The sequence below is a fragment of the Copidosoma floridanum genome, unplaced genomic scaffold (genome assembly GCF_036245765.1).
Source record: "Copidosoma floridanum isolate Cflo_tuat_1 unplaced genomic scaffold, Cflo_Japanese_pri ptg000019l, whole genome shotgun sequence".
NCBI lineage: Eukaryota > Metazoa > Arthropoda > Insecta > Hymenoptera > Encyrtidae > Copidosoma > Copidosoma floridanum.
Genome location: NW_028321896.1, coordinates 5271239 through 5283379, shown reverse-complemented (window position 1 = coordinate 5283379; position 12141 = coordinate 5271239). Strand labels below are relative to the sequence as shown.

Below are 12141 nucleotides of genomic sequence, written 5' to 3'. Positions count from 1 at the left end.
CTCGCCAGTTGACACCAAGTACACTTTTTTTTTGGTTTGCAAAATTTATTCGCAAAAAAAGATACTTAGGGGCTGTTATGACTCTGCCGATGCGTGTAATTGCGGATTTCATTCAATTACAGGATAAGAAGTACCCATTGGTTGTACTCGTGAAATTATCCAAGAATAAAGGTGTAACTACATATTACTTGATGTATTTTTTATTTGTTTCCGCTACACTTCAAGTTTTTACCTCATTATGGTACAATAATAATTATTATTATTATAAGCGTACACGAAAAGGAGGAGCAGTGACAGATCACGCACAACGTCTTGGATTATTTATCGTCCAGGAAAAAGGGATTGATTATACTTGCAAAAACCTTGTTTGTTTCTTCATTTTTTTATTTATTTTTTTTTCCTTTAATCTACATTTTTTCCATGAAAAAGTAATTTATATCGACAAATGAAAAAAAAAAATAGACACGTCTGATGTACATTTACTTTATAATTTTTCCATATTAAAACTATCTTCACATTCAAAAAATATGTAAATAAATCCGACTACTCAGCATTATTAGCCTATACGTATGCGTATAATGTATGTTATACAAGAGCTTATACATAACGGAAGCGCGCGCGCGTGCGAAGAGCTACTCTCAATATATGTATATATTATGTATATGATCGAGTATTAGCGATATAATGTACACATGCGCATGCACATGATAATTACCGATATATCTATACAGCCGCGCATAACCACCACGAGGCCGCGGACGACCTTGACCCAGTACACAGCACAATATGATATATACACAAGGTATACGTCAGAGAGACGCGACGATGTATCGGAAAGTCCTCTCGTCACCACCCTGATGCTGCACATGTATACGTATATGTACATCATCACCTTCAATATCGCGACGTGACCGGTTATGCAACCCAATTTTTTTTTTTTTTTTTTTTTTCATACACATATACCTATCATAAGTACGTATTACACGCAAAGCAGCAGTATAATGCATTCCTTGCGCGTATAATATATTTTCTCTGTCGGACGCTCTCTGGTGCACTTTCTCTCCGTAACGCCTTTACCGTTCATTGCGACCAAATAGAAAACACTTTTTTTCGATACTGCAGAGATAAGTATGTACGTATTAGGTGGTTTACTTGTGTTGCATTTTGGTCACGTGATGATTAAACGAAATAAACCATGTACCGAATCACGTATACCTGAACAACGCGTATAATATTACATTGCACGAACCGAGGAATATTTTTGTTGTTTTTTGCACACACACACACACACAGAGCAGTACCCGCCAAATAAAGAAGCGAGAGTTAACTTTCGCGCGTTCGCGAAATATTTGTTTTTCTCGCTTGTATTTTTCCGATTATCGGGGCACACGGCAATTTTGTATATTTTACATTACATACTTATGTATGTGCACGCCTCTCTCGCGAGATTATCCGTTTTGCGAGGTATAAATTATGAAAACATATATGTATGGGTTACGCGCACGCAACACAGCACTCACGAGTGCGTGTTCCGCGTCGCTGGCAATGCACTTACATATTGTATAGATCTCTCTCACATTTTTCTTCGCATGTATACTATATGGGTATAACTTTGCACTTTGTACTTTTGTGTACCCGTGGTGATAATGTTACAACACGTTAAAAATTCTTGCGTTTCCTCTCTATATGTGATATTAAAAAATAAAAAAAAAACGAAGGAAAGATGATGTAAACAATCTCGGGCGCGGGTATCTCTAAAAATAGCCATTTTTATTCATCCGAATCACCTTGACGGCGGCTCCAAAATTTTTCTTTTCTCTTTTTTTCTCTTCGTTATTATTATGATCCTTCGGGCCTTGGTAAGTAATTTGTTAACCTTGGCACCAGGAGACAAAAAAAAAAAAAAAAAACTTGAAAAGTAGAGAGTCTCCGCTTGATAAATCTGCTCACGCGCACTTTTTTTCAACAACAGATATATACATGACACGTTGCCGGTGAATCCCCGATACCTGTACATACAGACAGACACGTTGTAAACGCGCAAACGTGTGATTTTTCAACACAATTTTATACTTTTCTTCTTATTATTGCTTCGAACGCGCGGAGGAGGAGGCATAGATAAGCGACATCATTATTACATCCTGCGGGGACACTGATGCCTATACGACCGAGAGTTCACGATGCTCGTTTATCTACGGCACGTATCCGCTTCTCTCTCTCTCTCTCTCTTTGAGTCTCTTGTGCTGTGATAAGTAAAATTTTTTTCTGAAGTACCTATATAAGAGGTATGATGGAGATCACGGTATATATGTGGTATATACAGTGCACAGCAAAGAAGAAGCTACCGTCGAACGAAGCCCTCGCTCGGTCCGAGATGAAAGCGAGGATGAAATTTTCTCTCTCCGACCAAGGCAGCGAAAAAATAATTTTCCCGTGGCTATAATATCATGTACATTTCCACACGTGATAGGTAAAACGATGATTTGCCGAAGAAGAAGCTGCATTTCTATCATTCATTGGAGCAGAGTTTTATTACCAGTAGATACCACCTTATACTCCTGCTCTTTCTCTTTGCGATGATGCATACAGCTGTACTGTATATAAATATACGCGAAGCTAAAACTTTCGTACTGATGGGGATATTATAATATATATATATATATACATAAGTATAAGTATCGCTGTCTCGGAGAGTATCAACGCACACACGTATAAGGTGCATTCCTATACTTATAATTCTCCGCACTTGATTAGCCAAACGCTAACTGAGAGTCAGGTGTTATAAATAAGTGTAAAGGTACGTGGCCACACTTATACCTGCAAAAACATGCGTCCACGTTTTATGATATTGTACATACACACGATATATTACGTGCGTGTCGTACTCTCGTTTCACTAAAGCCGCGGCGAAGTTTTAATAAATCAGAGAAATGATAAAAAGTAGGTCGTCTCCTTTCTCTCTCTCTCTCCGACAACCCTTTATTCACCTCACCCTCACACGTACATGTGTGTATATATAGATACCTATGAAATAGTGCAACGGAGAGACATTCGCCAGTAGTGCAGTGCATGTCGGTTGCCTCTTTATTGCTACATGAACGTCGGATCGGATGGCCTCTTTGGACTGCACGACTCCCACTTTATTCTCGCCCGACCGCAATTCTCTCGACAACGATGCCTTTTTCGTCCGCAAATATTACCCAAACTGTGCTACCCGTAGTCCCGTACACACGTAAGAAGAAGAAGAGGCTCGAGCCGTATGCATATACATAGAGGAAAAGATTTTATCGCTGCGTCACTTGGAAGCAGCTCGATTCGCAAATTGGACAGCTTTTGTGGTAGAAGAGATCGGAGAAAATCTTAATTTTTTGTTTTACAACTGTATAGGTGTACTTTTGACAAAACAGGATTTAAAAGGGAGAGGGAAAAAGGAAATTCCAAGGGAAATCGGCTTGAATAAATAATATATTTATTGCTACCATTTACACGCTCCTAATGTATACGTAACATATATATATTAACAGTCTTTTTCGTACACATTATATATTACACGTATATATACATGAAAGTTAATTACCTATGCAAACTCGTTTGTCTGCAACAATCGTCATTCGATGCGTGACGCTCAAGTAAAATTAATACGCAGTCGTCGACAAAAATCTCTCAATCAAAGTCTGCCTGTCGTTTATATAAACATAAAAACCCATCGCGCGTATCGTTGCACGCACAGGCTTATCACTATTTGGAGGATGTACAAAACACATACCAAGGACGGCCCCCGTATATTATGTATATCGTCATCAGCTGCCGATGTCGATCGTTGACCGGAAAATGAAGTTTATGTACCACCTCCCATGGTTTTTTTTTTTTTTTTTTTTTTTTGTTTGTTCCAACTTCCGCCTCTATACCCTATATATAATAAAACCCGGCTGCGGTCACCCGTAAAAATCAATCGTCCAGATCATCGACGACCACGTCAGATCCATACCACTGCAACTGCGTCCCGCGATATCCATGTAGCTATGTATCTGTTTGGCTACCGCTGTTTTTCCTTCTCCCCCCCCCCTCTCAGCTTAGATAATTATCACTAGCTTGTTTGTCGTCTCGGTATGGACTTCCCCCCGTCCTCTCCGAGATTACGTGTGTTATTCACAATTACGTCACACCTCGTCGACAACACACAAAACACTTAGTACACGGTAGGTACGTATACGGAAGTAAAGTATATAATATAAGTAGAGGCACTAGTGGCGTGGAAGGTCGGGCTTGGCAAAATTGTATAATACCGTCGTGACAATAGCAGAGTCAATAATATCTGATAGACCTGTACAGCAGAATAGAAAAGAAAGAAAGAAAATCCTCTCGACCCAATCATCAGCAGGTCGTCCCGTGGACGTTAACGCACTTGCCGTTCACCCCGTTGAGGTTGATGCTGATCCTAGCCCCGGGCTTGACTCCCGTCTGTATCCTCAAGCACTCGTCCCCGGTGGTCTCATTAGCCTTGACCTCGGTCACCACGAGCCTGCCGTTTCTCACGACGCGCGACCTCCTGGCGCCTACAGCCACCCGGCCCTTGTTGCCCGCCTCGACAATACCCCCGTCCCCCCGGTACGTCACCGTGTCAGCGTCGCAGCCGAGCCCAAGGTAGACGCGTCCACCGTCGCCCACGTAATCCACGCGGCCGAGGTTCCTCTCGATGCGCACTCGGCACCCGTCCCCCGTCACCCTCACCAGCCCGTGGTTCACTTGGATCTCCACGCTACACCCGTCCCCCTCGATCCACAAGCTCTCCCGGTTCACGGGCATCTTCAGGCGCACGCCGTCCCCCGCCAGGTGCTTGCTCTCCGGTATGCTCTGCTGAGGCTGCCCGTCCTTCATCTTCCGCTCCCGGCTGCTCTTCCCTCTGCGGACAAAAAGTCATCATCCCCATACTTTCGGCTTTACACCCGCCATAGGGGGGGGGGAAACAATTTTTCCGACTGCGAGCGAGAGAAGCTTGCCTGTGCGCCCGTTACAATTACTCGGGTTATCGAATTCATACGCGTGACTTCTTTCGTCCGAACTACGGACGCTGAGTATACCGATACAATGGCGTTTTTTATACGGCCGGTCGCTCTGACGCGGTAACATAGGTGCAGTATATGTATATATGTACGGGAGCGCCGAAAGTTTTTTCTCTTTCATGTATGATTGTGCAACTATTATAGCACTGGAAGAACAACAAATATAGGATCGAGTGAAAAATCGTACCTGCGCACGCACTCGCGCACCTTGGCCATTACGTTCCTTAATTGCCGCATATTACCGCGCCGCGTTAACGAGGGATCTACAAGTGTACATAAGGAGGAAGAAGAAGAAAATATATATTATATATGAAAGGCTACTACACGAGTGTGCAGTTTTATTGCTCGTCGCCACTCACCTGCTGTTGCTGTACAATTGTTGGGCGCACTCCTCGAATGTCTTCTTGGACGGAACATCGGTCCATCAATTCCTTTTCCTCCCCCGCGACGAATCGACTTGACGGCTTTTTTTTTTCGAGTATAGTATATTTTATCTCTATCTACTGGTAACAGAGATTTGACCCACGAGCGCGTGTTTAAAATGGTCCATGCGACGAGAGTACCGGTTGGCCGACGTTGTGGAACCGGGACGGTGTGCGCGGAGCTTATATGAATCGGTTGCTATCTCGGCTGGCCGAAGGCCCCGGCCAATCGACGAAGCGCCTCGTCAGGTACTTCCCCTCGGTGCACACTCGCGTATCTATAATTATACGTACGTACATCCATACAATTATGTACGCGCTCGCTTTATCTCTTCTTCTTCTTCTTCGTTCTTATTATTGTTTTTTTTTTTTTCTTTTTTTTTTTTTCGTTGTTTTTTTTTCAGATTTCTGCACTCGGTAGAATAAAAATAATCGTTCAAAGCTGATACAATTTTAATAAGTTTGAAAATCAAAAAGCGCAAAATATTTAGAGTAGGTATTGTACAAGTGGATCGTCTGTTTGACGCAGAAATCGGTAGCGTATACATACATATACACGGCATAGGTGACCTTGCATTGAGTGTCGATTTCATCGCTAAACTTGGGGGGTGGGGGAAGAGGGGAAGTCCCTCGTGTGCAGCTTTCTTTTCTCGCGTGTCGTTGTTACTTATTAGTTTTACGCGCAACTCCCGCGCCTACAAGGGCTAGCTATAGATATGTATGTGTATATGCATTTAGTAAATCCATACAGGTGCTTTGTTGTCGTTTTTGGATGGTTTGTCAAGGGATGAGAAACGTACACCTACTTATCCATTGTGGATTACTGGTAATTTTTTTTTTTTTTTTTTTTTAGGTGATTAATAACCAATCAGTAACAATAGTAATACGTTTCCATTTTGGAAGAAATGCCATTTTTGATAATTATATAGGTAATCCTCGGAACTACTTGATACGGGCTTCTTCATAATCGTTGTACGACACGTAAATATCATCGTGTATTTAAGTACGTGCGTAACAATAAATGTACGTGGATTTCGGCACTTGCAACTGGAATTCCCCCCTTTTTTTTCCTTATCTTTACGATTTTTTCCAAAACTCTTTACTTCATATAAGAAAACTTGAAAATTTCTTGCAACTTTCATATTATAATATGAATCAGTCAACAAATGCCTTTTTAAACAGATAATTACTTGAGTAAGCATATAGTAGGATTTGTTACGACGATATTAGCAATTTGCAGTATTATTTTTAGTAATTAAAAAAAAAACAATAAATGGAAAATTTTGTTACACGACTGGATTTTTCAGTTTGTTTTTACGAAAATTATCTCCCCATCACGCGCAAATACAAAAACGTTACTTGTTTGCGTTGTTTTTTTATTTGCGAGACGCTCCCTTGAAAATTCCATCTCGACCAAAGTCCCCTTACAAATCGAATTAACACTCCCCCCTTTTATACGAATCAACTGCTCGTATAGGTCCGATCGAACCCAAATTGCGTCTCCTTCCGGAGCACCTCTCGAAATTGCTTTCCTCCGACAATAAGGACCGACGAGCAATACACCCACAATGTACATGTATGTATACTCAAAAACACACCCTTTTCCGATTGCTGTTGCAGATTCGCGGGACCGGCCAGCCGTGCCCCGTCGTCGCGAAGAGAAGAACGGAAAATGCCCCCGGCCTTCGTCGTGGTGAAACAACGTCTGGATTGAACCACGTCCAGCTGCCGCCCAGTCATGGACCTGATAGTCAAGAGCGAGGAGGCTGACAAGGTACCTATTTTTTTTTTTTTTCTCCGATACTTACACCGTGGCTCGCGATGTATTTCTCCTTTTTTTTTTGTACATCGACTCTCCCGCAATATATTATTATGTATAAACCTTTCACATTTCACGTTGCGCCGAATCTTGAGTGTCTTTTATTTTCTATCGTCTTTTGCTTAAACACGACCGCGTGATTGCTTTCACTTCGAGAGTCGCGTTAAAAAAAAAAAAAAAAAAATGGCCCAAATATCCTGTTCCTACGCGAGCATGTATGATGAAATGTATACTTACTCTCTGGCAGTTGTCGGTGCACGAGAGCGCTGCAACGGTGTCGCGCCAAGACTCGGGCATGCCGGCAGAGGAGGAGGAAGAGGAGGAGGATCGCCTAGTCGAGCCGAAGGGCGCCTCCCTCGACGGGAGCGACGCGATGAACGACAGCGAGTGCAACGTCACGGTCATCCACGTGGTTACCGTGGCGTCCGCGGGCTCCGGGGCCAACATCCCCGTGGAGGACGAGACGACCGGCACGCCCGTCGCCGACAACGACAAGAAGGATTACCCGGGCGAGGGCAAGGATGGTAGCGACAGCGGTGTCGAGGGTTGCGCCGCCGAGCCACCCAGGGTGCGTATACGTTTTTCCCCTCATCCAGATCTGGAAATTTACAAACAAAAAAATGTCACAAGGATATATTTCTAACCAGGTCCAGAGCCGCAACAGCGTCGACTATGCGAGCAGCTGCAACGGCCTGGACGAGGCCTCGTGCGACTCGAGCCTCGTCAGCTGCTGTTCCGTCTACGAGGACCCCTGCGCCACTTTGCCCGACGACATGCGCCTCAGCGGTGGTAGCAGCGGCCCAGCTACGACCAACGGCGCCACCACCAACGGCCCGGCCAGTGTTGGGGTCCGGCCCGAGGGTACGAGCGAGGCCGGCAGCGAGAGCTCCTCCATCGCGGGTAGCGTCTCAGCAGCTCGTTGCCCGCAAAAGAGGCCCGCTACCGTTCCCGGGGCCCAGAACAAGAAGAAACCCGTCGTCTAGTACGTTATATACCCTTACTCGCTTGTGTCCTCTTTTTTTCTTTTTTTTTCCTCTTGGAGGCCGTTCTTTACTTGCCTAATGGCTCCATCATCTATTTTTTTTTTGTTTTATTCACTCTCAGCGCGCAATTTCTGCTGAACCGTTGATTTTTATCGGGCACCCTTGACCCACCTCTCTCTCTCTCTCTCTCCCTTATTCGCTCGCTCGGAGTGAAAAATTCATCAGCGTGGCAGCGGCGAAACGACACTTGAGACCGTAAAATCCTTGCCCCGTTCCTGCACCGAAAATGCCTAATAAAATTATCGATCGACCGTCCTCCCGCAGCAGCACGGCCGACTCGCATCAGAGGACCAGCAGCAGTCAGCGCAACGGCGCCAGTGCGATCGTCAACGGCACGACGTCGACGGGCGCGAGGGCAAAGCCGCGCGTGCTCACCAAGTCGCAGAGTGTCACGAGTAGCAGCAGCAGCAGCAGGGATAGGGGCCGGTCGAGGGAAAAGTCGTCGGCCAAGGGCACGAGGGACGGCTCGTTGGCCGCTGTTGCCCGAAACTCGTCGACCACGAGGAGCAGCAGCGTCACCGCGAGCACCGCGGCTTCGAGGTCCCGGACGAGACCGGACTCGCTACCGTCGGCCCTCACCACCGAGATCAACAAGGACCTGGCGGCGCAACGCGGCAGGGGCACGAGTACGTTTCGATGTTTTTCTTCCAAAACACAATTATCCTATCATATACGTGTTATCAGGTGCTGTAACGAGAGTTTTCGGAAACGCTTATTCGTAAATAGTATACAATCTCGTGGAGCACGATAATTATATACGACCGCGTGTTTTTGTGCGATAAGGTAGTGCTAATGACCGGCACACTCTGGCTGAAAGTGATTCAGTATCGTCTAACGTCCGTGTGGAGACAATAGTGAGAGAATATACTATAGGTATAGGTACAGAGTGGCTCTCGGGTCGTACTGAAGAACTTTCGTTTAAAAATGGACAACGGTAATTTCAAAAGTAAACTAAAACGACTGTTTTGGACAGGCGCCCGGGCTCCCAGAGGAGGCTCGAGCACGCGCGCGAGCACCCGGAAGACGGGCACCCCGAACTCCACACCATCCGAGGACGGACGCAAATCCCTGGGTCGCAGCACAAGTTTGTACGGAGGTCGGCCGGACGCGACGAGAAATGCTCGCTTCCTGGACAAGATGGCCGTCAGCATGGACACCAAGACCCTGGACGCTTACGGTACGTTGCCGCGGGCGGGCGCGAGGAGCACCAGATTCGCGGTGCCAAAGTCAGCGGCTGAGAAACCTCCGGTGGCGAGTCGTAGCAGGTCAGGAAGCCGAGACGCCAGTCTCAACAGGCTGCTGGGGCGCAAAGCCATCAATGGCTCGAGCAATGGTATCAACGGGCCGCAGCACAAAGGCTTGCCGCCGTATCCTAAGCAGAAGATGGCGGAGAGGACGCGGATCTACCACGAGACGAGCGTACAGACGGGGCTGACGGGTAAGGACATCGACAACTGCCTGGCCGGAGTGGCGACGATCATTCCGAATCCCGAGAGCGTCGAGACGTCCGAGAGACCCAGCCAGACGGAGGGTACCTGGGAGGACTTGCAACGGCTGAAGGCTGATTTGAAGAAGACAAGCGAGGAGAGCGAGGTGAGGAAGAAGGACAACGAGAAGCTCAAGGTTGAGGTCGCGGAGTTGCGAAAAAAGCTGGAGGAGGAGCAGGCAGACCACGCTTTCGCCAAGCAGGAGTTGGATAAGAACGCCCAGAGGGTTCTGGCCATGCTGGGAACGCCGCAGTCGGAGCATGCAGGTTGCGTGGAGTTTTACTTGTTTTTGTTTTATCCTTCCTGATAAGTTAGGATTTAATTTGAGGTGTTTTAAACGCGGATGATTGCTTTTGCAGATGGGAACGATAGTTTCTTGGAGCTGGAGTCTCATTTTCAATCTTCAGGACAAGTTCTTGCTAGTCAACAAGTCGAGATTGCTGATCTGCAGTCGCTCTGCAGGATGTTGAGCAGGGTAAGATGCAAATTCACTTGATCAAATTTCACTTGAGGACCATTAATTATTTGTGTTTTGTGCAAATTTAGGATTTGGAAAAGAACATAGCTGCACAGAAGCAGCTGATCCTTCAGCAGCAGGAATTGGAAGCCGAGTCCTTGGAGATGCAAGACTTTTTGCAAGAGGAGAAAGCTACTCTGGAAACAGCCTTGAAAGAGTCGGAAACAGAGTTAAAGAGGAAGGATGAAAAAATGCAAAAACTGTCGTCAGAATTGGAAAGACAAACCGAGGAGTGCAAGCATCTCGTTAGAATCAGCGAGCAGAGGCGACAGGAGAACTTGTCGCTGAGCATGAAACTTAATGCCGTCGAAAGAAGGAGCAAGGAGCTTTTGCTCACGCAAGGAGCGGCTGCGTCTGGTGCCTCGGTCGCTCTTTCGGGGCTCGGAAGTCGGCTCGAGGCACTCGTGGATCAGTTGATTGTGTCCTACAATATTTCCGAGAAAGATCTTGAGGTATTTAGAGTTGATCTGCATCGATCAGTAAAAGAGAAATGATGTTTTTTTTTTTTTTCCAACCGATGATTTGTTTTACAGGACGTCATTTATCATAATGAAGCCTTTAGTAGAAGCAACAGTAGCATCGAGTCGAGCCCTGTAAGTTCCAAGCACAGTATCAAAGACTGCACACCGAGTCCTAAGAGAGGTTCTTTTGTTTCGGCTGTTATTGGAGCTATCAGGAATGCTGCAACGCATCCTTTTGCGACCAAACACACGAGTGAAAAGAAATCCTCCGAGTCGTCTAAAGTTGTACGAAAAGGTTCGTCGTTACATTTTATTGCGTTAAATGGAAACTAATACAGTAGAACTAATATCTCGTTTGTTTTTAGACTTGAGCATAGAATCTTCGTCCGATATTCTCGACTTTGAAACAGAACCTTGCCTAATGATGGAAAGTGTTTTAGAAGATGTTCCTTTACCAGACACCTATTCACACAATATGGTATCCAGTTCTGATTCGCTCAGACGAGTCTTAAATGTTCCTGAAACTGTCGAAGAAAGTGTTAATATTAACGGAGAGTCTAGTAGCAGCCTAACAAACCTAACGCAAGCCATACTGCATAGACGCAGAGTACGTGTTTCATTGTGTTTGCATTTGATTGCATTGTTTCTTAACAAATGGCAATAAAACGGATTGATTTCAGGTCGAAGACGAAGAAGAAGAAAATTGCGAATCGATAAGCGAATCAGAAAACGGTCCGTCCGAAGCTACGCTACCCATGACTGAATACTGTCCAGCCACTAGTCTTGTAGATCAAGTCATTGATGTTGACAATCTTGTCACTAAATTGTTGAAAGTTTTACGCATCATTCAATTGGACAACGACACTTGCATTCAAGAATTAAAAGACGATAAGTATGTAGTTTTTATGTATGAAAAACAAGTTACATTATCTTTATTGATGAATGATTTATTTCAGAATCGATTTGGAAATGAGGCTAGAGATGCTTCTAGCTGAGAAAAAGACTGCAGAAAACTCAAAAGAATTTGAAAAAGGAGTTTTAAGCAACGGTTTGGATGATCGAAACAGCATAATCGAGAATTGCAAACATGTGATAAAAGAGGTGAACATAGTATTATTATAAGGATATTAAATAATGCATTTTCAACTACGTTATACCTTGTACTTACTGTGCAGATGAACGATGTGAAGGCATTGATTGTTGATGGTGCGGAGAAGGACAAACGTGTGGTTGAGGAATCAAAAGATGGTGATCAAAATGCCAATGCGACTGTTCTCTTGTCGTCAAGCGTGTGCTTTTAAAGCTTTGAAGTAGAGGATTCTATTTTTA

At 45.0% G+C, this 12141-nt stretch overlaps 2 protein-coding genes across 2 annotated transcripts in view; one reads left to right on the top strand and one right to left on the bottom strand.

The window, feature by feature from the left end:
• corn (microtubule-binding protein cornetto) overlaps nucleotides 1–12141 on the top strand; it is a 25768-nt gene extending 13627 nt beyond the window's left edge. Inside the window, exons 2-13 of the mRNA XM_023391673.2 lie at nucleotides 7106–7259; nucleotides 7552–7872; nucleotides 7952–8286; nucleotides 8615–8973; nucleotides 9321–10100; nucleotides 10194–10309; nucleotides 10381–10803; nucleotides 10885–11107; nucleotides 11178–11419; nucleotides 11493–11704; nucleotides 11769–11913; nucleotides 11988–12141. Of these exons, the coding sequence (XP_023247441.2) occupies nucleotides 7224–7259; nucleotides 7552–7872; nucleotides 7952–8286; nucleotides 8615–8973; nucleotides 9321–10100; nucleotides 10194–10309; nucleotides 10381–10803; nucleotides 10885–11107; nucleotides 11178–11419; nucleotides 11493–11704; nucleotides 11769–11913; nucleotides 11988–12113 (3318 nt within the window). The 5' untranslated portion in view covers nucleotides 7106–7223 and the 3' untranslated portion in view covers nucleotides 12114–12141. The remainder of the gene's footprint in view (nucleotides 1–7105; nucleotides 7260–7551; nucleotides 7873–7951; nucleotides 8287–8614; nucleotides 8974–9320; nucleotides 10101–10193; nucleotides 10310–10380; nucleotides 10804–10884; nucleotides 11108–11177; nucleotides 11420–11492; nucleotides 11705–11768; nucleotides 11914–11987) is intronic.
• Nucleotides 4347–5697, bottom strand: LOC106635867 (uncharacterized). Its single transcript, XM_014348049.2, has 2 exons — nucleotides 5423–5697; nucleotides 4347–4903 (listed from the first exon to the last, which is right to left on the bottom strand). Exon 2 carries the CDS (start codon nucleotides 4876–4878, stop codon nucleotides 4375–4377), a length of 504 nt encoding a protein of 167 aa, XP_014203535.2. The 5' UTR covers nucleotides 4879–4903; nucleotides 5423–5697; the 3' UTR covers nucleotides 4347–4374.